Raw genomic sequence first — 27,781 nt, 5'->3', positions numbered from 1 at the left:
ACGCAAAACAATTTTAGATTTCCAAATATTCAATTTTATCAAATCCCAGAACAGGTATATAACAATGTCAATTCACTGTACTGTAAAAAATAGCAAAAAATCTTGACCACAAGCCTAATTTATTGACTTTTTCTTGATTTTCTTGACCTACCCGTTGCTTTCTTGACGTTTCCTTGACTGGTACACACCCTGTATTGGGACTTGAAACGGATAAATGTAAAACCATAGCTTCAATGCATCTCCACTGCTGTTTCTCAGAAAAAAATAGAGATGTAATGTTGCTTTTAATTTGTCAATACAAAGGTTCAAACACATCTGCACTTCTATTGTAAATTAAATGCTGTGTATGGTCAAATGTGTGCGAGATCAAAACCTAGATAACTGATTTTTATAAGAGATACTGGTTTGACATAGGCTAATATCTGATTGATGCAAAAATGCAACAGCCTAAAGGTTTTAATTATGTTCTGTTCCTCCCATCAACAGCTACTGTATACAATTATGTGAGGACCCAGAATCTCAGTGCTATGGACGTGTGCAGGTAGCCAAGCTTCTTGTATTCACAGCAGTAACACTCTCAGGACCAGTGTTTCCATATAAAGATTTAATGCATTTGGCTGTATTTGATGAAGATGGCAACCATATACCAAAAACAACATTCAGGATTGTTGAAAATGAAATAGGTGAGTGGTCTTGAATGCAATCTTGTAAAAAATATCTTATTCTTGTAAGTACTGTATATAGGGCTAAGCTGATATGAGAAGTTCAGAGCACAAGTGATATAACTCCATTCAAGACAGTTTTGAGATTACATTAGATTAATTTAATCCATGAATCACATGTTGAATTTACATGCTGTGATATCGGACATGTCAATTTGTGTTCACATTACAACTAGGGCTGAGCTGATACAGATGTCAAAAATGCCGAGTGACATTTTCGCGATCTAATTATTCTGCAAATTATGCAAAATTCAAACTTCCATTTTATTTTGCACAATTTTTTCACGAAAACTGTATTTTTTATTACATAACATATTCCGATGTAATTTTTGAATATTCTAAAGCAAATTTCTTTGTAAATTGATGCATATAATTGGAGAAAAATATTTACACATCAATATTGATCAATATTTTGAACAAATTTTCATTATTGCAATTCTCAAAGTATTGGTACTGGTGGGTGGGAATCGGTAAGGGTATTGGCTCAGCCCTAATTAAAACATACTAATACAATGAAATACAATAATATAATATAGTGAGTTGATACAATGAAATGATACCTTAGCCTAGCCTATTACAGTTCAATGCTGGAAGGTGTGTACTCATATTAGTGATACAGTCTATTATATAATAGTAATATCAGTAAAACATGTTGAGGTTACAATATAAAGAGAATATATGGATTAAAAGATTAAATGAAATATTGTGAGATACTATTATAAAGGTAAGACTTATAACATCATAAAATGATACTAAAATTTGCACTCAAGTGACAACAGATATGACATGTGAGATGGCATTCAGCCCACTGTGGGTCTATGTTGAAACTATTGATTGAGAAAAAGGCACATTTAGATAACTTAGTACTATGTTGAGCTGTTGGATCACAAACATAGTGGTGCTACTATGAGCAAGAATTTGAAACTTAAGAGATACTTACTTCCAGCATTGAAATGCTGATACTTCACAGTTCTAGTTATACGAGGAGTGACTGAAAAGTTCTCGGCCTACCCATGATGCATTTATCGTAGCTGAATGTTACTTTAGCTAATCATAATATATGCCTTTGCAAAGCCCCATACCAAATTTCATAGTACTATCTTCTTTTGTTTTTCATATTTTGATGTTTGAAGTGAAGACGGTGAGCATTTTCTGAAAAATGGATAAATTCAGCATTCGTGCGGTTATACAATACCTCCTGAAAAAAGGCATGAGTGGACAGGACATCCACAAGGACATTATGGAAACATTGGGGAAGGATGCCCCATCGTATTCTACTGTGAAAAAGTGGGTGGCGGAATTCAAGAGGGGGAGCACCTCTGTCCAAGATGCACCTCGCAGTGGAAGGCCGGCAACGGCCTGTACTGAAGAATCATCACAGCAATACAGGATCTTGTTATGGCAGACCGGCGAGTGTCAGAACGTTACATCGCACAGAAAGTGGGGATGTCCCAGGAACGCGTTGGACACATACTAACAGTTGTGCTGGACATGCACAAGGTGTCATGTCGATGTGTCCCGAAAATGTTGAGTGCTGAGAACAAACGTCAGAGACACCTCTTGTCTGCAGAAAACTTGACCCTCCTTCAGGCTGATCCTAAGACATTTCTCCAACGTTTTGTAACCATGGACGAAGCATGGGTCCACCACTTTCAGCCAGAGTCCAAAGTGCATTCAAAACAGTGGAAACACCCCTCCTCCCCCACCCCAAAAAGTTCAAGTCAGTGAAATCAGCTCGCAAGGTGATGGTCTCTGTTTTTTGGGATGCGAGGGGTGTCATCCTGGCTGAGTATCTAAAAAAAAGGTGAAACGGTGAACGGTGCATATTATTCTGCTCAACTGAAACGTTTGAGGGAGGCCATCAAGGTGAAACGTCATGGAATGTTGAAGAAGCGCGTCCTTTTCCACCAAGACAATGCACCCGCGCACACGTCCACCATTGCAATGCCCGCCATCGAGTCATGCGGCTTCGAACTGCTTCGACACCCTACCTATTCACCAGACTTGGCTCCCTCATACTTTCATCTGTTCCCTAAACTCAAGCAACACCTCGGTGGAATCCATTTTCCATCAGATGATGACATCATGGCTGCGGTGGAGGACGTTTTTGCAGTGCAGGATGAAACGTTCTACAAGGGAGGTATCATGGGCCTACAGCACCGGTGGTAAAAGTGTGTGGCGCTGAAAGGGGACTGTGTTGAAAAATAGCCATGAACGATTGAGCCCCTGGCAACCCTTCATGGGTAGGCCGAGAACTTTTCAGTCACCCCTCGTACATTTAACTCCATTTCCAAGAAAAGTGGAGTTACACCACTTGTGCTCTGAACATATCACTTTGAACAGATACTGATATAAATGTACAGGGTGTAGCATTTATAGCATATTTTGAAATGCAAAATGTAAGACAAGCAGAGTCTATTCAGTCCTGAAGGTGGTCAACAGTAGTAAAAAAAATGCGATGTATGAGGGATGATCGGGAAAAAAGAATACAAAATCTGTAAATTGCAGTAGGTATTTACACCCACCACAAAATGACTTCAGACCTCATAACAAAAGCACAAAAAATACAGAAAATTCATGCGAAAAGCTATTATATACAGCAAAAAATGCATACATTAGTACAAAGTCATGTTGTTGCCTTTACTTTTGAGAACCATTTGGAAGCGCTTGGGCATGGAATCACTAAGACTTTGGAAGTAATTTAAGTCCATGTCAATGCACCACATTTTCTTTATTTCTGTTTGGAGGGTCTCTAGGTTCTGAATCTTCTTTCCCAGGAATTGCTTCATACGATGCCAATTTTCAATTGGGGCTATTCCCAAGCCACTCTTAACATCTTTATCTGTTGTTCCTCAAGCCATTTCATTACCTTCTTAGCCATGTGACAAGGAGCGTTATCATGCATGAAAAGATCACGCTCGTGGATCTGAAGCATATCCACTAAATGGTCCTTAAGAAAGTTGATATATCGGTCTGCGTTCATAGTCACGTTTTGCAGTAAGAAATATAAACCTGCCCTACCCCTTTCACCTAAAAAACACCCCCACACCATTACAGACTGGGAGTGCCTAACGGTCGGAACCGTATATTTTGGGTCGTATCGATCTGAAGATGATGGACATCACCTTAACAGCTCCCATTCGGAATGAGATTTCATTGGAAAACATGACTTTCCTCCACTGTGCTGGTGTCCAGTGTGCATATTTCTTTGCAAAAGCAAGATGGTCTTTCTTCATGCGGGTGGTGAGTAGTGGCTTCTTAGCAGCAGTACGACACTGCAAATCCAAGTCTTTCTGTAAACGGTGCTGGATAGTGCGAACACTAACATTTTCCAGCAGACTCGGGTGCATTTCTTTAAGTTCTGACGCTGTCAGTCAAGGGTTTTTCTTTATTTCTCTCATTAGGAGAGCGTCTGTAGATTTGGTTGTTTTTCTTTGCCTCCCACCATCGAATTTGTGCTTTGGAATGACAGTCTGAGGCACTCCTCTGGCGGCTGCCAGTACCTTCATTATGGTTGATTTTGCACGACCTGTTTGTTTACATATTGTCTTTATCGGGACCGTTTCACTTCGCCTTGCAATAATGCTGGCTTTTTCCACACTACTACAGTACTTTCCCGGCATATCACAAATACACCTGTACAGTAGTCAAATATCCAACACAAATACAGTAGGAAAATATCCAACACAAAGTGCACCATACGAAAACACAGCAATTTATCACACACACTACAGCAGAAAGTCACCCTTCCTGTGCCAACTAACAATATGAAATGAAATGAACTTGCTTATCAGCAGTAATACACTGTTGCCAGATACGTTCATGCAGAAACAATTCAGTGTTCCAAACAAAACAACACCAGATACAAGGCTACAAAGTGATAGACCACTTACTACGGTAGATTTCACATGAGGACCGAAGTCATTTTGCGGCTGGTGTGTTAGAAAAATACAAACAGACTCATGTGAAAGGATGCTTTATACTCTACTTGTGAACATAGTCTTTTCCTCAGTTCAGGTATTTATCCTAGCGCTTCACAAGGTTCATGATTCCTGTCTCACGGAACTCTGTGTCCTGTTGTTAGAGCAGCTTGTAAAATATTATGAAAAATGCTGTGGAAAAAATCAAAATGGCCAATTTATCACAGTCAAAGATCTGCGACAATACAATTACTATTACTACTACTACTACTAATAATAATAATAATAATTTGAATTATTATTTCCATGCAGCATGGAGAAAAGCACAGCATTCCAAACACACGCGTCTTTCAGAGTGAATGCCTTGAAAATAAATACGAATTCTTGAAAATAAAATATGAGGGCAACTATGATTTAAAAGAGAAAAAAGTTGTTTTGTACCTCAGTTGCAACAATGTTCAATACACTGGCGTACGCAGGATTTTTTATTCGGGAGGGGCCTGCATAGTAAATGTGGATAAGTACATGGCTTCGTTTTGGAGGGCAGGATGCATAATAAAATATTTCATATTTTTCGAGCTTTTCAGTCTATTAAAATTGTATTCAAAGACAAAAAGGGTAATCAGGACTCACTTTTCGCATTTACACATTTTGATTCTTTAAAGTTTTTAACGGATTTTTGCAAAATTTCGGTAGGGGCTGTAACCCCAACAACCACCCCTCTACGTACGCCAGTGTTCAATGAAGATGTATTTTTTTGTGTGAACAATGAGAAGTAACTAAAGAAAGTTCGTGGTTTGTTGTAAGCTGCTAATGTATACACAAAGGCTAGGTGAACAAGAATACAGTCACCAGTCTGCCTTCCCATTGTTTACTGCAGCACGTTTGATGTCTCTCCTTAAAATGTCTCAACTTGTTGACTAGACAATTATTCAAACAATAAGCTTAACTATTACAAAATGTTTTGTTGGTAAGAACAGCGAGAGACAATCCAGATGTGAATTATTGGCGACATTTATGCAGGGAAGAAGCCGGAAAAATTCCAACCAATTCTGGGAATTAAATCTTGATCTCCCACGTGGTTGTCAGACGCTCTACCGACCAGACCACCGCAGCTCCTTGGATGAGTTCCATACTTTGATTATTTCAATTTATTTTAATATATTTTCTTGTTTTTGTGGATTTTCTTCATACTTAAAATGTCTCACCTCATTGACCAGACAATTATTTCGTAACAAAGAAACAAAAAATGCTCCCAGAATTTGATAAAAATCGAATGACTAGAAAGTAATTCCGTTCTACTGCTTTCATAAATACTATATTTATGTAGAAGTCTACTACTTAATAGTAATAGTGGTATTAGTAGTATTATTAGTAGTAATTCAGCTAATTAATTAATTATAAGTATTATAAATTAATTATGAGTATTATTATTTAATTAAAGTATAATAAAACAATGGTAGTGTGAATTTGAATTTGGAGAAAATTTTAGAAATACCCCCCTTTGATAAAATCCTGCGTACGCTACTGTGTCAGAGCCAAGCCCTTACTTCTTGCTGCACAGCATCATCTGCGTGAAACCGACATCCTCCGAGATGGTTCTTCGAAAGAGCAAAGAGATGGTAATTACTTGAAGTTGTTCTACTTTATGACAACATGACTCCACACACGGCTCACAACACATGTGATGTCCTGGTGGGTTTTAGGTGGCATGCTCCAACATCCACCATACATCCTGGACCTTGCTCCGAGTGATTACCATCTCTTTGCTTCTTTGAAGAAGCATCTTGGAGGATACCAGTTTCACTCAGATGATGTGCAGCACGAAGTAAGGGTTTGGCACTGACAACAGGACCCAGAGGTCTGTGAACCTCATAGCACTGGGATAAATTCCTGAACTGGGGAGGAGACTATGATGAGAAGTAGTGTATGATCTATCCTTTCACATGAGTTGGTTTGTATTTGTCTAATAAATACCTACTGCAATTTACAGGCTTTGTATTCTTTTTTCCGATCATCCCTAGATTAGGTCTTAATGTTTGAACATGACCCTTGGCAAATGATGGGTGCATCACACCACACATTCTGGCAAGTGGCATCAAAAGCTGCCCATTACTTGTAACACATCATCAGGGATGTTGGTGATGGTAACTCTGGTAAGGTCCCTCATATCCTCCATGGTGACAGGACATGTTTGGAAGACTTCTTCATTGAGGAGTCCCCATAAGAAGAAATCAGTAGCTGTCCAATCCAGAGACCGTGGCAGCCATCATACACTGGCAGACAAAGAATATTGCAATCTCATGTGCATTCTTGTATTTTGTCATTGTACTAAATTTCTTGCACTATTTGCCACTATGAGGACTAAATAAATACCATTTGTTTTCTTGCACTTGGCATTATAAACATTGCCATCAACACTAACAATGTAACATTTTTCAGAATATTCACAAATGTTAAAAGCATTCTATTGCAACTATATAATGTCTACTTTAAAATGTACATAGGTTCACATGCGGAATAATAAGATTATTAAAATCATTGTCATGGAATCATGAAATCCATTTTTGCCACAAAATATTGGCAAATAATTAATAGAAATTGTGAATCAAGAGATTCTGCAAAATCCCAGAAAAGCAGTAACTGGTAACAGTTCACAATACAATTCATCTCATTGCCGTGATGATTTTTTTTTTCTATGATACGAAATAGGGTAACTGTGTTACATTGAAATATAATACAGTTAACACCAAGATTATTCTTAATAATCATTTCATTTTCATTTGAAGATGGAAAGATTGTCACATAAGATTAATTGTTCCAAAGCTAGTACCTTCCGCTACCTGCCCTATAACTAGGCTTCTTCATCCTACTACCTATTCTAGTAACTAAGCTGTATATGCTGCTATCTATCTTAACTAGGCCAGTGCTCCATATTGTCAAACATGACCAGTGATGGTGGTAGTGTAGTCTTAAGACATTCACGTTAAAATATCCACTCCTTCATTATCCTCAGGTAGATTGTTTTTACCTGAATGGTAACAATTACTAACAACCATAAACGCTCATACTTCCTGTATACTAGAGCTGAACTGATGCCAATGCTGATGTGTACTGATGTATCAATATCGGTATCATGGAGTATGTGTTGGAATTTATTTACCCATACCACTTGATAATTTTCCGGCATTTTGGTCTTTCACGGGGTCTGCAAAAATTATGCATGACACTTTGTTTAATTATCTCTTAAATTATAAGTTTTCATTCATTTTTATCAGTTGAAGGCATTATCGGTCCACCCATACTGTACACTACACACAATTACAAATTACATTAATTCTTCTAGTTGTTTACCAAACAGAAATAAACTGCAACAGTAAAACCATTCATTTCTGACCTTTGCTTCTAGGTAAACCATTCCGGATAAGAGTGCAGAATGGCAGAGGAATTCTCTATTCACTGAAACCACTCGAAGTGGAAAAAGTTTACAGGTTTGTTGTTAAAAGTTTGGAAACTATTTTCTATTAAACTAAAGGAGTTTATGGCACGTGGAGAACAAACATTATGTGAATATTGTGGGTCAACAGTACAAGTCAGGAACCAAAACCAACCTCTGGCTCCACAATTTCTGGAACTTTAACTGTCTCTATAAGTTCAAATGACTACTTCAGGTAAACTGTCCAATGGAAACAATAACTTGAGTACTCATGGAATGGTCATTGAAACAAAGAGAAAAGCATGCTGTGGAAGTTTGGGATGCCAGAGGTTGATTTGGTAGCTCAGTTGTGGAACAGAATGTCAAAGACCCAGCTTCAAATCCTGATTGAGGCACAACTTTTCAATAAGTTACCTTCAGCTAGTTACAGCAATATGTGTGCATTAATTTACACCAGGAACCATTCAAGTCATATGAAACAAATAGTATAATAATGTTTTGAAGGGTGCCTAAAATAGTGAATTCATCAATGGTCTTATTACCATATAAAACAAATATTACTTTGTGGTTCCTGTAATCTATAATGTTCTTTTTCTTTTTGTATGTAGCATTTCCTTTCTACCACTTTTGGCTAATCGCAATGGGGATGATAAAAGATGGAATGAAGGGACACTTTCAAAGAACATGCACGGCCATGACGAGACTTGAACCCAGGAATTTTGGTGGCAAGATCAAAAACTGACTACTCAATATGCTCAGACACCGAACTAGCAGGTTTCTTTTTCTACCCCAATTGGGTAAATTGAAATGATGATGATAAATTATACTCCCTCTGTCCCATAATTATTGTCCGGTACACCTTTGTTTGTTGTCCCATAATAATTGTCCGATATTCAAACTGTGGCATTGGTGTATACAGAAGAAGAAAATGAAACACGGGAATGAGTCATACAACATTATAACTCAAGGATCAGTACAAATTGGCCGATCAAGTATCCAAAAGAACCAAAATAAAAAGTAATCAATCCAGGATCAATACAAAGTGACCAAGAAGTTCGACAAAATAAAACATGAAGACGAAAGATATTGTTGGTCCAGGAAGGTTCTCATCCCCTCAACGAGCTAGATCTAGTGCTGCAGTGCTGCTCTAGCCTCGTTGTAAATGTTTCGAGGACACTCCAAGATGGCAGGAAGTTTCGGCGGTTCAAGTGTGCTTTTTGCATATGGGGAATCCTGTAGTTGTCCCCACCTTTGGAGGCTCATAATTTCAATGAGACAGGACTGCAAAGTGAAAAAGATGTTGTTGAGCTTGTCGCGTGTCAGATCAGAGAAAGATTTTTCAACTGCGGCGATCTAACTCATCAATAGTTTGTGGAGCTGCCTGATGCTGGAGAGACTGAATTACCCGGAAGTACCCCAGATCTAAAACATTCATGTCCGGACTGTTTGTCGGTTGGCATAGGACATCCAAAGTGATTCCATTGGTCGCTGCAGCATCCATCCAGGCGCGGTCATTGGGAACGATTTGCGGACGCGCATTGTCCTGCTGAACGGACACCTGGATTCTCCCTGCGCGCAGTCCACGAGGCCATTGTGAATCTATTGCTGGGATTAACTTGTTGATGATCATGTCCCGGTAAACATCTTTGGTAACAGTTAATGGTTTGGTGACCATTCTTCACTACCCCAGCCGTACTGTTTTCAAAGAAAAAATCGTACACTGCTTGTCGTTTACTGTCCGTGAGGTTCTTGCTACCCCTGTCGCTTCCTATCATGGGTTGTCTGTTCATGGCTGTTCTTCTCACACGTACTCACTGAAGGAGTGCTCTACTAACGATTTGCAGCGTGCCTTGCTAGACCGGTTGCCATACAGTGCCACACCGGTGTGTTGCAACCCAACGCCTCCTTTTGGTAATCGTCTGGGTGGTATTTCTTGCTCGTTGCGATAAGGTCACGTTGTTTCTCTTCACAAGCTTCAAGACTGATCTAGTGTGCCTCTCCTCATCCGTTTGCTTTCCATCTGCCTCTTCGTCTGTAATTCCTGTACTACCATTTTGGCATACCGGACTATAATTATGGGACAGAGGGAGTAATCAGTTGAGGAAGAGAGACATGTACAGGAACACCCATGCCAGGTCGGGACTCTATAATCGTGAAACTTAGTGAGCTCTGCCACAGAGACTGCATAATAGACTTAGCATATCAGGAAATCTGTCACCATTTTTTTCTGAAGTGTCCTGTAGATACTAACCCTTCTACATATTTTCTGAATATTTGTCGTAAATGAGGCAAATAATATTGAAGATTTGATTTTGATTTGATTTGATTTAGTTTATTTTACTTCGCGTTTTGTGCCTCTTGGCTAATTTGCGAAGATGGGGATGAGTGATGAAATGATGAAATTGATGAATGGACATTCACAAACAACCAAGCCCGACCGGGATTCGAACCCGGGACCCTTGGCATCGCAGCGCTAATATTAAAGAGAACATGGTTTGGCATTAAACATGCAAAAGTCCATGATAATTCATCCCCTGATATTAGAATAATTAAATCAAGGAAACTTCAACGGACAGGTTACGTAGTACACATGAGAGAGAAAACATTGTTTACAAGATTTTTGTTGCGAACCTTGTGTCAAATGACCTGTAGAAAGACCCTAGGAATGCCAAAGCGTTAATTAAATTAATAAGTCCCCCCCCCCACAAGACGTTCGATGATAATTGTTGTATTATAGTATGGTTACAGTGCAATCTCAGTTATATGTTTTATGGGGGACAGAAGGGTAAAAACTTATTATTGAAATATAATTAAAATGGTAAAATTAAGTTAAGTACACAAAGAAAGAAAAGGAGTACTACATATATACTAAAGTTTGATGTATTGGACTGATCTGTTCTAAATCGTTATTGTAAATTCACAAATTCACGAGAAATAGAGATTGAAGGCATCAAGGGATGAAAGGGGTACAAGCAAGCATTACCTGCTAATCTATTCAGCCAAATTCCTGCAAAAAAAAACATGCTGAACATTAGGACGTTTATCCTGATCTTATGTTTACTGTAACTCTTCTTTCCCGCTTTATACGTTTTCCAAACTCCGCCGATGACAAAATTTGCCAAAAGCCTGTCCCATATGCCAGTTGACCTCTCCCTCACCTCTTCCTTGCTTTTGTAGCAGCCTATTCATTCACCATGCGACCTTGAATTCCTCCTTATGATCGGGGAAGAAGCAAACTATTGCTGCTTTCTCTAGCATTTTCACACATTCTAAAAGCATGACTCGGGTGTCTTTGTTGCGCCTCCCCTCCACAATAACGTATGCGGACAATTGAGAAAATGGCGCAATCAGTATTCCCATTTCTTTATCTACGTAATCGTTCCTAGTAGAAGGGGGAAGAAGAGAGGGAGTGTGGGGAGGGGAGGGGAACGTGCTTGGAAAACTATCCTTTCTTGTTTGCTGGGAGAAAAGTAAGAATAATTTCCCAATCCCGGTTATCCAATATTGGTTTAGGAACGAGTGAAAAAAGTCGCTAATCTCCTCTCACAAGAGATAATAATTAATCAGAAACTGCTGTGCAGGGCCAGTGGCATACCCAGTATTTTTAAAAGGAAGGGGTTTAAGTATACTTTGTTTTAGCAGTCAGCCCTAAGTTTTCCATCTTTTCCTGGAATACTGGACCAAGGGAAGGGGGTATGATCCCACCAACCCCCCTTGGGCATGCCATTGTGCAGAGCTATTCACGAATCAGCCTTCTTTTTATTGCTCATGTGTTCCTTACAATACAATAATCCTTCCCCCTTCTTTTTTCTGTAGCTTGGTTCAGGAATAAGCAAGCTGCTGACTAAAAAAAAAAAAAAAAAAAAAAAAAAAAAAAAAAAAAAAAAAAAAACCGAACGCTGTAATCCAGCATTTCTTGTCTTCAACAAGTGTATCTTTAAAATGTGCAGAACATTCTATTCCGCCACCTGTACTTTGGTGCCAGTCTGTCTGGAGGGAGGCAGCTACCGGCACCAGTGTTATGTCTAGCTCTCTCTTCCAAAGCACTCCCTTGTCGATATCGCTTCTGACAGCAATGACTCACCCAACATAAAGGATGCAATTTTTCGTTCTTGTCTTGCCTTCTGATAAACAAAACCCTAACTCTTATCTTGTGGATAACACAAGATTAAGCCTTTTGAACACTAGAGTCAGTAGCGTGCTCAGGATTTTCAAGGGGGGGGGGGGGAGGGGGTTACGTATACATTTCTTTCTTGCTTCCCTGATGGCATCGTGGTAACGTTGTAGTTCTTTTTTTTTATCAAGGGCTTCCGGGTTAGATACCCAGTCGAGGCACATAGTGGTTTGGATCCCACTTTAAAGTGTAGGTCCAGTCCCGATTAGCCGTTCTGTGCATAAAGTGGACTTAAGACCTTTAGCGGATGGAGCCTCGTGTGCCTATATTCACGTTAAAGCTGGCACCTTTGCAAATGTGCGCTTTTCAGTCTTGCCGCTAGTACAAATAAAAATCGTAGCTCCAGAGGATACGTAATGCTCGTGTCGCAACTTTGAAATTAAAAACTGAAATTACGGCGTTCGGAAATTTGCGTAATTACGAAATTTCGCTTCTAGCATCCACCCTAAAGGCACACAGTGTATGATCGCAGCTTTACTTCAAAAACATTCACACGTTAAAAATAAGTCATAGTATTTAATAATTCGTTTATCTGTGATTTCGTTTAGCATAATAAAAAGTACTGCAAAGTCTCGGTCTTCAACAACCATATTATCTTAAAATATGACGGTAATAAGACCGAACGGAACTCCCCCTTCCTGCAGGCTGCTGTTGACTCCCCCTACCTTTCTTCAGCTTGTTTGTAATGTTTAGGACAGGCTGGGAAGTGTGGCGCCAATAACTTGACTGACAGCTTGAAAGATATCAATCTCCAATCTGCTTCAGGCAGATACGACTTGCCGAAGGCAATGCAAAGAACAAAAGCAGGCTTATTTAGCACAGGCCAATCTTGTTCAAGGGTGCATAGCCCCTCCCCTTCTCTCTGATGCAAGCGACAAAAATAGAATTCCAAGTCGAGAGTCTGGTCCCATGGTTGCAGCTGATAAGAAAAACTGTATAAGAATGGGTGGCAGATGATATCATCACGGAAATATTGAACTCCAAGAGCAACATTCTTTCGAGTAAGTCGAGTTAAAAATGTATAACTGAAGTCTTTTTCATGTTGGTACTGAACTCGTCGAATGTATAACTGGAAAAATCGTGTATCTGAAAACTGTATACCTGTAATATAATAGCACACACCCTTATGGGAATTAGCAGGGACCACCAGAAAAAAAAATGTACTATCGCGAAACATATAATTGCAATTTCACTGTATTTTATGTAGATTTTTTACCTCCCAATGAGAAAAACTGACTGAGAATATATGATGGAGTAAATAAAGACTTGATTGATGTTTGCTATTTAGCATCGCTTTTCTACCACTTTTGGCTATCACGACAATGAGAATGAGCGATAATATGATGCAATTGATGAATGGACACTCACAAAGAACACCCAGGCCAGGATTCGAATCTGGGATCCTTGGCACACTGTACTAATCACTCTGCCATGGAGGTTCTCTAAATAAATACTCTTTATTTATTTACGACTCAAATCCAGGACCCTCGAGTTTAGAGCATGTTTCACTAATTAGTATGTCATGTATATCTGCTTTGATAGTGATGATGTTGCGATCTATTGACTTTCTTGAGTATTTTGTCTAGAAACAGATCACAACATATGAAAAACTATACAAGAGTACCTTTACTTCTTGTCTCATACTAAATACTAACTTTACTTCTTGTCTTTTACAGGTTAGAAGTTCTGGCAATTTCGTATGATGAAAATGAAACTATTATTCTATACACCACAAGATATATAATTTTTGTTTATGCTGAAGAAGATTCTTAATATTCCAATATGTATTATTTGATTTATTGAATGTAATCTTACACTGTAAAATAAACTTTGTTTCCACTATGTTTGATAAAATAGTACACTTGTTACAAGTTGTACAAGATGCTGTAACCAATGCTTTCGATTTTGTTAATGTAATATTTTTGAATATTCGTCAATGAGCAACTTGAAGATGTAAAACATAGTTTGTTTCAAAAATTAAAGTATCATCAGTATACATAGAATTTGAAAAACATCTATCTATCCACTTTCTAATTTCTATGATTCATCAACTGATGCCTGTAGAGTGACAGTTACTATCTGTAAATTATTAGTAGAAAAACATTTGCAAAGGTTGTTTTAAAAATCCACTTATAAAAACAGAAAAAAATATATCCAAACAGGAATAATTTTTTCCTCGCCTGAATGTGCTACATGTCTCATTAAAAAATGTAAAAATTAGGGATGGGACCGATTAATCGGTACTCTATCGGTATCGGCCGATATAGGCATATCGGTGTATCGGTAAAATTACCGATTATTTTACCGATCCGATATATCGATAAATATCTTATAATTTAGTGCAAAATTCTGCCATTTTGTTGTAATTTTTATGGATAATCTCCATGCCCTACCTTCTGAAAAAGTAAGTGTCTAAATATTCAACTTCTTTTGCATTGCAATCAGCTCGAAACACACATTTATTACGGAGATCAATGAAAAATTCAGGGTCTTCAAGGACCATTTCTAATTTTATATCGGATCGGTAGAATATCGGTTATCGGTATCGGTAAATTTTATATCGGTACTGTATCGGTATCAGCCAAAATTTCATATCGTCCCATCCCTAGTAAAAATATTGATATATTCAGTTCATATTGATTTTCAATATTTCAAATTGTTACGATATTCAAGGATCTGTATTAGTTTTGTTGGGAATTTGTACGAGAATCAGTATCTGTATAAAGTGGTATTGGCTCAATCCTACTAAAATGACAATACCACTGAAATTTTTCTAATTCATTCTATTACAAAGCTACATATTGTGTATCTGGGTAGTTTTATACAATAAAAAATATACAAAATCCTAATAATAGAGTTTGTATAACATGTAACTCATAGTTACAAAGCAATTTCCTAGTAATACCAGCGGCGGCTCAAGGGGTAGAGCTGCCGTGCCTTGGCACTACCCTCAGAAGAAATTCATACGTCGCCAAGTAAAGTTAAATGAATACATTGATAGTTTACAGACAAGGAGATTCGAATCTTGCAATCGGTCAATCTGACATGATGACTGCCCCAACCTCCTCACTGCATCGCGAGCTGTTTCGTTCGTACCCTCGCGAGGCATGTGCCGCGGAAGAGCTGGCCTAATCATGGACCTAACCAAGTTGACACACATGCAGAGCGTTGAAGAAGTCTGAGCGAGGAACATTTCCACCATGAGCCAAGAACAAAGTGGCAGGGGGCGGGGTTAGCCCATAAGAAACCGTGCCAGTCTTAGCCTGGCCTGGCGAGGGAACTTTCGCAGTGTTGACACGACACAGTTGCCACCTTCAGAAAAAAGTCGCTAAGTAAGACTGGTTTGTAAGACTTGTTGGGGAAGTAATTTCTGCCTACTTTTGGAGAAACGAACCTAATATTTTTCCAAAGTTAAATGAACATTTTTGATAATAGATAGATGCATTAAGAGGGCCATCCAGACTTTTTTAAAAATATCCTATGATGATGTGAGTTTCCTTTGGCATTTCGACAATTTCTTTTCATAACAAAGATATTTTCGACATCCAGTTAGAATACGTGTGCATGGGGGAGGAGAAGGTGATAGGATTTGTTTTTCCTTTCCCCTTGTAATTGTTATATTTTTAGGGAAGTTTCCTGTAGTGTATAAAGATAGGTTAGTGAGTGAAGAAGAATCGGATTAGTATGTTATTACTTCAACACATGTTGTTTTCCATGTTACCAAACGAGGGCAAACATCTTGGCTAGTGGCGCAACCTCAAGGAGGGGGCGGGGGGCATTGTGGAGTTGTTTTTTTTTCTATTTACTTGATCACGTTGGCACTACCCATCATAGTTGCCGCCGGCAGCCACTGAGTAATACTAAGAAAATATAGTTGGATGGACAGTTTTTTTTTTTGGTACTTCTGACAACCTGTTCGAGTGCAACATATCACAAACTCGTAATGTAAACAAACTTTTAAATAACAAAATACACACGTGATCCGAGACACGGAATCAAGAAGAAGAAGAGTGGACTTATCACAAGCTGGAAATCACTTGTAGGTAGTGTGAGCCACACAAAGACTATGACTACGGCCAGAAAACTCAATAAGCTATTGTTGTAATCCCGTTTTACCTGGGATCTGAGGTCACAGGGAAGTTTCAATTATACATTTTAGGTAGAGCTTAATTGTATCTGTTGGCTGAACCTGCTCCGATTAAGAGGGAACAGATATGGAAAGTTGATGTAAAGGTTATTTACGCTTGCTCATACCTGGTAGGTGTGTGATGTTCTTGTCCAGATGCTTCTTGCAGACCGAATCGTGACTGGGGCCAAGGTTCTATCCTGCGACCCTTGGCTCACCATACCGAGCAATCCCTCGCGCCTCGTTGCATGCTTAGGCAGCCGTAACTCCATGTTCCGTCGTCGTAGTTCAGTAGTGTTAATGTGTTGTAGAGTAAAATGTAATCAGAGACTAATTATCCATATGAGCGTCAAAATCCAAAAGAGGAGCGTTTGATGATAAGCGTAGTTCAAATGAGCTATAATCCAAAATGAGAGCGAGCTCCGGGAGTGAGCTCCCTTTTATAATCTTAGGCTTCGAAAGGTTGTTAAACCTTTCGAACACGATGGATCTTGTTTAGATCCACGCGTTTGCCTTTCTGTTCCTTGTTTAACGGAAGTTACAAAGCTAGCGCATTCTTGGGATCGCTCGCTGGTCGGACAATTCCAGGAAATAAACAAGCGTGAATATTACCATGACGGGGTTTTCTCGGTTTAATAATCTCCATATCTCTACACTATATAACTAACTAGAATTGTGGACACACGATCAAATAATAATTTTAAAAATTATAAAAATGGGCTTCAAACTGTGAACAAATATCCAGTTGAGATGTCAGTACAAGAACAATGAAATATAAAATATTATATACTACAGTAGAGCGTCGATTATCCGAAGTAATTGGGGGACATGGGTGTTCGGAAAACTGGTTTGTTCGGATAATCGAACTGTACATGTTTATTTGCCAAAAAGAAGTACTGTACAGTAAATTTATTCATAAAAACAGGCATCTCTTTAAGTATGTATTACAAAGTAACGTACAAAGGCAACTTTAGTAGGAATATATAGTATGTGGTACAGTTTATTAAACAAAAATATGTACATATTACATACGCATTTTGCATGAACAATACACACAGTACACAAAATTAACGTTTAAAAAAATCCTTTATTTTGGTCTGTCTAAGCAAGCCTACACGCTTACGAGCAGCTAAGTCACGTACTTTTTTCATTACAGATATTTGAAAGTGAGCGAGTACACAGTTCGGTTAAGCGGTCGTTCGGTTGACCGACGTTCGGATAATCGACGCTCTACTGTATATTTGTTCATGTATAATGCACACATTTTCTCACATTTTTGCCCCAAAAACTGTGGTGCATATTATGCACGGAATCATTTGGACAGCCAAGACGAAACCACACATGTTTTCCAGTCACTGAGTACAACATGTACAGAACTAAGAGATGCAAATACAAATTCAGTTTCTTTAGTAAATTTTTAAAAAAACACATGTAAAAGTGAAGTGGTCCCATGATTTTGCAATGGTCATTTTGTATTGGAGCATTTTGAGACATGGGGAGAAAAGCAGCATCGTTCTGGCGGGATTCGACCATGAAGCTCTTAATAAATGGGATGCATAAAGTCTGTATTTGCCACATGAGAAATAATAGAAAATATCTTCCTGAGCACTGCAAATCCGTAACTTAATTATGTAGATGCTGCTCCACTTCTGAAAAGCCTGCTTGTTAGATTAAGCTGACTTCAACTTTTCTTACTTCCCCCATTCTTAGTTGCCTCAACATGTTGTCGTTTTCCTGCATATATCGCAGAAGTATGACGACATCTACAGAGACTTATTATGACATCTCAATAAATCTATCTATAAGGCAGCAGTTCCCTGTGATTTTGTGAAACTATTATTTTAATAAAAGATATGTTATTTATATTTCCAGTAAGATCACAGGTATGCTCAAAGAATTTACCTCGAATATATTACACTCGGTAGGTAGCACAACAATTAAGCCATTGTAGAGTGTGTTATTCACCAAAGTATTATAATTAAAATTGTTATATTTAATTCAACATCAGTCAAAAAATATATAGAAAATTATGCACCAATCTTTGTTTTTCTCATGCCATTCAATAAATGAATTACTTATATGAATAAACAATTAATATTTCAAAATCTCTTCGACGTTTTAACATACAGAAATTCATATCTGTTGGTAAATATTTGTGTAATTATTCAGGCTGCATCCCTTACTCAAAAGTACATTTAAATCATATTACTGCGACAACTTGATGAATTATTATTACATCTTTTCCAAAATCCATATCCTATGCAAAAGTTACAATGAGATAATCAAGATCCACAACATCGATCTATTTGTCAAAGTTCAATAAAATCTATAATTTGTCTATGCTGAAAGTTAAACAAGTGCCATACTTTGAAAGTATGTGACATAATCATCACAGAACTAGCAATTGGAAAACAGCAGTATAACTTGCCCTCTTTCACATTTTGATCTCCCTTTCTTCTACTACAGAATAAACAACGTGGTTACAGAAGTAAAAGCTTTGAGATGCAAAGTGGAGGGAGAGGTGATTTGGGGTGGTAACCCAAAGAACACCCATGCCTAAGCTGGGATTCGAACCAGGGACCCTTGGCATTATAGCACAATGTGTAATCACTCGTGCTAATCACTCTACCACAGAGGCTGGTGTTATTTTCAAATAATTAATAGTAAAAATGCAATGATATGGACATTGTCAAGAACTTAAATATGTGACTTATGGAAGGAGAAATTTAATGTTAGATATTAACATATGAAGGGCCAGGGGGAAAAACGATGAATGTCGATTTTTCGCCCATTTTGAGATCGCAACGCCATCTGATAGTTCAGAAGCTGTACTATAAGAATGAGAACGGTCTTGGTTGGGAAACGATGAGAAGTGCCTGAAAAACGCATTATTATTTTGGCATATATTAACGTACTTATGAAAAGAAATACTTTGTTTTTCATTTCCTGGCAAATCGTCTCGAATGAACATTCATCGTTTTTCCCCCTGGCCCTTCATATGTAAAAATTCATCTTAGCACTATATGAGCTTACATAACAATGAAAAAAATCACAAATATAAACAAGATGTATGCTTCAAACTTTATTTACAAAACATATAAAACAAAATTTAATGAATGGAGTTATGTATACAATAGGTATGGACCGACATGAAAATTCTAAGTTAACATGAATGAAAATTCACTTCCACACATGAATCAGACAATGCCTTCAAAAGAAGCTGTATTTGAAATATTAAAAAGGAAAAAGAAGAAAATATTTGTACATACGAAGTCTGTTAACTATACTCTTATGGTTCGTTCAGTGGGAATAAACAATGGAACCTCTATTTGTTTTTCAAGAAATACAGATCAAAAACTTAAAAATCCAGGAAATTGTAAAATTAGGGAAACTTTAAAACCTTTTGTTTTCTCAGGACCATAAAAAATGCAGTGTATAATGAGGAAAATGTAGAATTCAGGAACTTCAAACCAGGATTCCACTGTAAACAAAATTAATTCCTTCACTGATAAGTCTTGATGATGACAAATCAAATGCAAATCAGATGATCTTGGTTAACTTTATAAAGGAATGGTTACAAAAACGTCTATTAGAAAACAGAAATGTTTGTCATTTTTTTAGCTGGGTCCATCCCTACTGTACAGATTAACTACAGAGAAATGAAATTCACCCATGAATATCCTCGTGCCTCAGTGTCAGCCCATTTTCCAAAACAGTGATGTTCTGTCCATTTGTGGAACAGCTAAGCAGACAGGCCTCTCGAATGTCAGCGAAATTTCTTCACTCGTGTTTCTCATTTCTCTCTCAAACATCTGAAAGAAAGGATGCATCACTCAAAAACAAAATGCATGGAAAGAGAAGAAAATATTTGCACATACAAAGTCGTAAAAAAAACGACAGAAGCTCAACTGATGAAATTCTTTTTCATTTTATGCATTGCTTTTAATTGATTACTTTTTAAAAAAATTAAATTGAACACAAGCTCAACGACAAAATAAAAATTCCTAGCAATAAATACTTAAGCTTGTTTTAGTAGTCATTCATTTTATTTTTAAAAAAAGGGAGAATTAATGAAAATTTAGTAATTCATGTATCTTCCAAAATATCTGGGTTCTGGAAAAATATCAGCGATTCCATTTGAAGTGACATTATTTTTAAAAAATGGACACCAATTGCTTGTATGCCAGTTGATATCAACACATGACTATTAACCAGCCCTATAACTATAGGAATTGAATGAGTACTAATATTATTAGACAATGGTGTTGTTCAGGCAAAGCTAATTCTAGATGGCAGCACATAAGTTATGCCTTGTGCTTGCAACAGGCACTGTTATACCATTTAAATACATAAGGCGAACTTAATGCAGGATGTGCCATTACTGTATTCAATTAATATTCAATTTGATATTAACTTGAGAAATTATGTCAGAACAATAAATAATATGTGCTTTAAAACCAGACAGATTATGGACAAGGATTACTTCTAGACTTCATCCGAACCTGACCTCTATGATTGAATTACATGTATTTGCAAACAGGAAATGAGAACATAAAACATGGTGTAGAATCAAAATTTTTGTATTTCTGTCTACCGCACATAAAACAAACCGAGTGACATGAACATTAACAGGGTGGCTACTCTAGGACCATGATAAAATTCAAGTACAATTCCCGGTTTACAAGGCGAATTTTACAAAAATCAAGGTTACAAGCTCATGTTCTCTATATTTCAACCTTACGTATTACCACCTCTCAACACCCACACACAAAAATATAGTAACAATATAAAGGGTCTGTGTGATTCAAATCTATCCAAAAATTCTAATTCAATTCAATTAAATTCTATATTTAAAACATTTAATTTGAGGTCCGTAGTTTACATTTGCGATTTCACATACCCAGATTCAAAATACATCTACAAACACAAGTCACAAATATTATGGGATACTCTAATCTGCGAAAAAATTGTTAATTGTGTAAGAATTTCAAACTCAAATCTACCTAATCATGTTCAAGATATCTTGCAAAAATCTTGCATCTGTCAGATAGATTGTTTTACAAAGGACGCTAACAAAGTAAACGGATAGAGAAAATTCAGTTTTTTCTCACAGCATTATTTTCCTTCCTCTATAAAAATTAAAACTAATAGTTTTTCTTGTATGTATCTGGGTTCTGCTTGCATTAAAGAATTATTTTCCTGTAGTTTATGGTTATTACAAGCATAAGAAAACAGTTTTAATTTCAAAATTGTTTTTAAATCACCAAGAAGTTTGGAATGTACATTTAATGAATTCAAAATGAGAAACTCTCTACCAGATGTGGAAACCACAGGAATATATAAGTTGTTCATGTTCAAAGGATTATGTGGGACAAACAGCAAGGAAAATGGCAATAAGATGGCACGAACACGATTTGGACATTATAAATCTAAACCCAAGAACAGGTTTGTCAACTCATATCATCGAAGAGAAGCATTTGATTAAAAAGAGAAGGGTTTTAAAAAGATTAACGAGAAACACAGAGTTGAATGTCTGGGAAGCTTCGTTCATTGCAGAAGAACACTGGAATAAATTAAATAATGAAAATGGTAACATAGATCCCAGTATGGAGTTTTCTTTTTCACAAATGGAGTAAGCCACCATCTTTAAAATTTAATGTAACAGAAAACATCAAGAGACTTTTGTGAAAACAATGATGAATTTGAATTACCTGATGATATTTGGGATTCATAATTTTTAAAAAAATCTGAAATAAAAATAAAACAGACTGCTTTTTTCACTGTTAAGTTGCTATATTACAACAATGTAACATTGACAACATCCATTATATAACGGATTATTTTTGTTTAAAAAAATTACTAACCATTGTTATAACTGTATCTTTAGTCAAAATGAAAATAAATGTCTGATGAAAGGAGCATGTGTTCTCCTGAAACGCCACAAAGAAAAACTGTTTTCTTATGCTTGTAATAACCGTAAACTACAGGAAAATAATTAAAACTAAACTGTCAAAAACTCGCTTCAGGCTTCATTTATATAAATATGTATAAATTCAATAGGATTTGGATAAATAAAAGTTGCAATTTTTCACGTCTACAGAGAAAAATGCAAGCAGAATTCACGCATAATTCCCAAAGCCAATAATTCACGCAGAATTCCCAGAATTCAAGGAATTTCCGGTGAGTAGCCACCTTGATTAAGTTCTTAGCCTGTCTGAGTTACTTCACTGTTGTGGCTCAACATTACTGTTTCACAGTTTCATACAAAAATACATTTTCAGAACTCTACATTATCTAAAAGGTTTTCAAAGAATTTTTAATTATTGACTTACATTAAAAACTGCTCACCCCTGCAAGAACAGCATTTGGCTCTAGTGTAAAGCCTAAGGCAACCAAATGTGGAACAAAATTCTCTTTGCACACAAAAACACTGGAAAAGTTTGCGAGTGAATGATTTTACATTTTCCTGTAATATGCATTCAATCTTTATGATCCCAACATTGCAAAATGTTATAAAATTTTCCTAGATTTCACATTCTCCCACATTTTAAATTCTATCAACTTGGTTTCCAGAAAAACATAAAATTGAGGTTCCACTGTAGAATGAAAAGATTAGAATTCTTGCAACATATAACATAATATTTTTTTCTGTAAGTAGTGTAAAAATCTGTCCTGCACCATGGCCATGCAGTATACGGAACAAGCATTGGGCTCCTGGTACAGGACACGTGCAGGTTTGAGTCTCCAGGGGTGAAGTGTAACAACTTTTCTCCTGAGATTTCAAGCTCCGTATGGGAGGGGTGGCCGGCCACCCATTCTGAGGAAATTGGATAGCTACAAAAGAAAAGCGTAACCTGGTCATGAAAACCTACGACCGGAGGTTTGTCGTGCTAAACACACCACCCCATAACTGGCTGGATGACATCTCAGTCAGTAGGTAGGCACTGCACCACGTGTGCTTTATGCCATGGGTTTGTGTAATAATCTGAGAATATACATGATTCCAACTCATTTTGGCAAAACATATTTCCTGTCTTTTCCAGGTTTTCTAGTAATTTTTTAAATAATTTTCCACGCCATTTTGTGGTGTATTGACATGCCAGTAACCAAGTTTTAAGTGTTAAATTACACTTGCTATTGAAAAAACAAAGTTTATTTTTTTAAAAAAATGAGTTTTGTTTACATAGAATATTTCTTACCAAGAAACTAGGTCACTAAAACCTAAAATTTATTTTCATTCTCTAATCTTGGCAAGTACAAAATCATTCAATTTTCTTGGAATTTTGCAGGTTGTCAGATTTCCAGATCAGTGGTAACCTTATGATAGCATTAATTTTATATTAAATAAAGACGAAAAATAAAATACTCCTCTTACTTCATCTAAAGTGTCTTCCAAATGCTCCGTTATTTCCGACTCAATTTCTGGTAAAGGTTTGTTAATGAACCGAGCAGCTTGTGCCACCCTGGCTAATACATGGGACTGAAGGCTTTTTACTTCCCACAGAGAACTTTGTATGGCATTGCTCTTCTCCGGGTCAGGTTCTTCCATCTTGTATGGATCTGTATTCACTGATAAAGAAAGAAAAACACAGTAAACAAATACTCAATACTTAGAAGTACTTAGGTTTTTAAAACTAGGACTGGCTCAATGGATGATATTCAGCGAACAACTTCCCCCACCATTCATTGCACGAAATCACGCCCACTGCCATGATTCTGGCAAGCGTTTCACAGCATGTTGTAAACTCAGTTGATAAGCATTGCGCTTACAGTGTTTGTGGCAGTGATTCAGGCTACAAATATAACGATTACTCGTATATACTAAATGTAGTCCTTTGCATTTTCCTTATTCTCATAACAATGACCAAAGTATCTAAAAAGATATTACTTGCCACAAAACAACACTGTATAAAGGTATGTAACATCCGAAAGACATGCAGGACTAGGGAGCCTGTTTCTCATGGAAGTAATCGGGTTATCCCATAACGTAACGTGGCTAATGCTGTCCCCTTATAATAGAAGGATCCAAAATTCGATTCCTGGTGCAGGCACATTTTTAACGATACTAGTCCATCTGAGTATAAATTAAATTGAAAACAAACATTGTGTCATGAAAATGATAATTTATAGATATGTTCCGAAGTGCAAAATTGTGTACTGTTTTTTTGAAGGCAGTAACATATCATTGTCACATTTTGTTTGGGTATTGAGACAGATATGCTGAAAATTGTATAGAAATATATGCATACTGCAAATGCATCCACCGATTAATGACTTTTCAACTTTTTTTTTCTTTCTTTCTGAACATTATTAGAGATCAGCAACCACATGCTTTGCAAAGCACCAGCATGTAAAGAGTAGAATAAAATTCAAATAACGCTAGCCATAAACACAGTACTTGCCTTTCAAATATGATTTATATTTCACCCTGGATTGGAAAAATCACACTATCTTAGCAACCACCAAAACTGTATGCAGGTATGGCGTTCTCTCGCAATTAATACACAAACAATTGCATACACAACACACACACACACACAATGCATTAATTCACCAAATGGAAACTTCATTTGAAAATCTCTTAATTTGATTACAAGTGGTAAACACTGGGTGATTTTCATGCATGCAGCATTTGCTTTGCATTCACGCTTGCTGTCGTTTGCTGGAGTGAGTGCCGGAACGCATGTGTTTGGGCCAGATTTCCCATCATGCTCTTCAATGCTGACATCACATTGAATATCATCCATTGAATACCAATGTATCAGCCAATAACTCTGGTATTGTTACCAAAAAGTATCAGTTGTATATTGTTTACTGATACAGGGTGTGGCCTAAAAATAGTCTTTTTTTTAAAATGCAACGAAACTAATACTATGCTTTATTAGACAAAAATACAAACACATCACCTGCACCCTTACACATTGCTATTTACGAGATATGCACAGTTACTTTCATGTTTTAAAAATTATGCTCTTTGGGTGACTCACCATTTTGTCTCAAACTCCGACAATCTTCGATGGAAATCATCCATGGAACGTTCCAACACTTGAGTAGAAATCTCTGCTTCAATGTACATCCCATAGCTTCGAAATTCTTCAGCCGCATCCTGATTGTATTGGCTGATGGAATAAGATCATATCTCTCGAGACACATCTCTCCATCCTCTTCATGTGTTTGAACCATCTCATCTGTGCCTGATCTATCCTGTCCTGAAGCTTCACCACCCCCACTGTCTGTCGGATCTCCTCATTCCTTATTCTATCCCTTCAAGTCTTCCCCAATATACTCCTTAAAAATTTCATCTCCACTGCCTGCAGCTTTCTCTCTCTCTCTGTCATTGTCCAAGTCACTGCTCCATACATAATTATTGGCACATAGTATGTGTTATATATTACCTTCTTGCATTTCATAGGAACATACATCCCTGTACCATATTAATCTTTGAAAGCATTGATATAGTCCACCACCCATTTGTCCTCTTCCGTTTACCTCCTCATCTATTCTTCCACTTCTCTCAATTATGCTTCCTAGATATTTGAAGCTCTCCACTACCCTCAACTCTTCCGTGACTAGCTTTATTCTTGGTTCCTTTCTGGCTCTGTTTCTTGTTGTCATTAGCACCTTGCTCTTTTCTGCACTGAATTTCATTCCTGCTCTTCTGATTTCCTCATTCCAACTATCAAGCTGTCTCTGTACTTCTTCTTCCCTGTTCCCCCATATTATGGATGGATGCAGAAAGACATCCAGTAAGAGCTTACCATGCACGAGGAGTGGGAATAAGGCCAAGGGGAAGACCAAGATGTCGGTGGAAAGAGCAGATAGCGGAGAGTGTTAGGAGAAGAGGACAAGATTGGGACACCTTGGAAAGAGAGAAGTGGTGGAAGACCAGGAAAAAATGGAGAGGCTTGACTTTTATGCCAACCCAGCCAGAGGCAGGAAACGGCAAATGATGATGATGATGATGATGCTTGTCTCGCAGCAGCAACAGAGTAACCACTTATATAGACTTTCCCCCAGCTCCAACACATTGAGCTCTGTTCTAGTAATCCATCTCTGTAAATGGTGTACAGTGGTGATGCAAATGACAATAAGTGTTGCCAACACCATTACAAAAAGCTTCTCAACAGGGGAAAAAAATATATGCCACATGATACTTGTATGGCATTTTGGTCTTTCGCGGAGACTACAAAATATGCCATGCAGTACTTTTGCAGAGTATAATTATTCTGGAAATAATGCAAGATTCCAAGTTTCCATTAACTTTGCACCACTATTGTGTGGAGAAACTGTATTTTTTGATTATATAAAGAGGTATTTTAATATTCCATGAAATTCTTGAATATTTTGAAGTAAAACTCTGACGAATTGATGATTATAATTGAAAATAGTAACTTATACAGTAATTGTATTTTGAACAACTTTAACTTATTACAATTTTCAAACATCAGTATTGATAAGAGTATCGTCATCAGTGTGGGTATCACTTCAGCCCTAATTTAAACTGATTTGAATACTTACTTTCACATATTTGAAATAGGGATGGGCCGATATGAAATTTTGACTGATACCGACAAAGTACTGACATAAAATTTACTGATACCGATATTCCACCGATCCGATACAAAATTAGAAGTGGTCCTTGAAGAACCTGAAATGTTTATTAATCTCCTTAATAAATGTGTGTTTCGAGGTGAGTGCAGTGCAACAGAAGTTGAATATTTAGACATTTACTTTTTTAGAAAGTACGGCATCAAGATTAAGTAAAAAAGTAAAGTGTTCCCCTGTCCATAGCACCATGCCATGAAGGCGTATAGGGGGTGTGGGGGTAACGCCCCACACTTTCTTGATCCGGTCGTGAGTGGGGTGATGTGATCAGCATCATGCCCCTGACCGCCTTTACCCCCCAGGGTTTCCCCCAGGTACCCATGTTATTCGACGCTGGGTGGGCGCCGGGGCCGCTTCCATCGTTAGAAAAGTTCCCGGATTTGAACCAGCCGGGGATCGAACCCGGGACCTTTAGCATGGTAGTCAGACGCGTTACCGACTGAGCCACCGCGGACACCACGGCATCAAGATTATCAATAAAAATTACAACGAAATTGCAGAATTTTGCACTAAATTATAAGATATTTATCGATATATCGGTTTGGTAAAATAATCGGTAATTTTACCGATACACCTATATCAGCCGATAGAGTACCAATTAATCGGTCCCATCCCTAATTTGAAAGTTTAATATTATTTATATTTAATACAGTACCCAATACTCTTTCACTCCACTCACAAATACAACTACCCAAGGTGCGAAACCTGTCCCATTATCATCTCCTTTTCTTTCTGTATTCACACTGCCACAGACGAAGTTCACCTCTACTAAAAATAAATCTGCAGCATCTCAAATCT

The 27,781-nt window shown here is 37.4% G+C and overlaps 2 protein-coding genes across 2 annotated transcripts in view; one reads left to right on the top strand and one right to left on the bottom strand.

The window, feature by feature from the left end:
- The window catches only part of LOC146005477 (hemicentin-1-like), a 171,630-nt gene extending 156,623 nt beyond the window's left edge, over nt 1-15,007 (top strand). Inside the window, exons 37-39 of the mRNA XM_083144722.1 lie at nt 487-683; nt 8,052-8,133; nt 13,929-15,007. Coding sequence (XP_083000848.1) covers nt 487-683; nt 8,052-8,133; nt 13,929-14,025 — 376 coding nt within the window. The 3' untranslated portion in view covers nt 14,026-15,007. The remainder of the gene's footprint in view (nt 1-486; nt 684-8,051; nt 8,134-13,928) is intronic.
- A 4,440-nt stretch (nt 15,008-19,447) lies between these two features.
- The window catches only part of LOC145977749 (nucleolar complex protein 4 homolog B), a 35,541-nt gene continuing 27,207 nt past the window's right edge, over nt 19,448-27,781 (bottom strand). Inside the window, exons 9-10 of the mRNA XM_083110011.1 lie at nt 23,754-23,947; nt 19,448-20,190 (exon numbers count right to left, since the gene is read on the bottom strand). Of these exons, the coding sequence (XP_082966137.1) occupies nt 20,074-20,190; nt 23,754-23,947 (311 nt within the window). The 3' untranslated portion in view covers nt 19,448-20,073. The remainder of the gene's footprint in view (nt 20,191-23,753; nt 23,948-27,781) is intronic.

Source organism: Lepisma saccharinum, chromosome 23 (assembly GCF_977018435.1).
Source record: "Lepisma saccharinum chromosome 23, izLepSacc3.1, whole genome shotgun sequence".
NCBI lineage: Eukaryota > Metazoa > Arthropoda > Insecta > Zygentoma > Lepismatidae > Lepisma > Lepisma saccharinum.
This window is presented reverse-complemented; position numbering and strand designations above follow the sequence as displayed.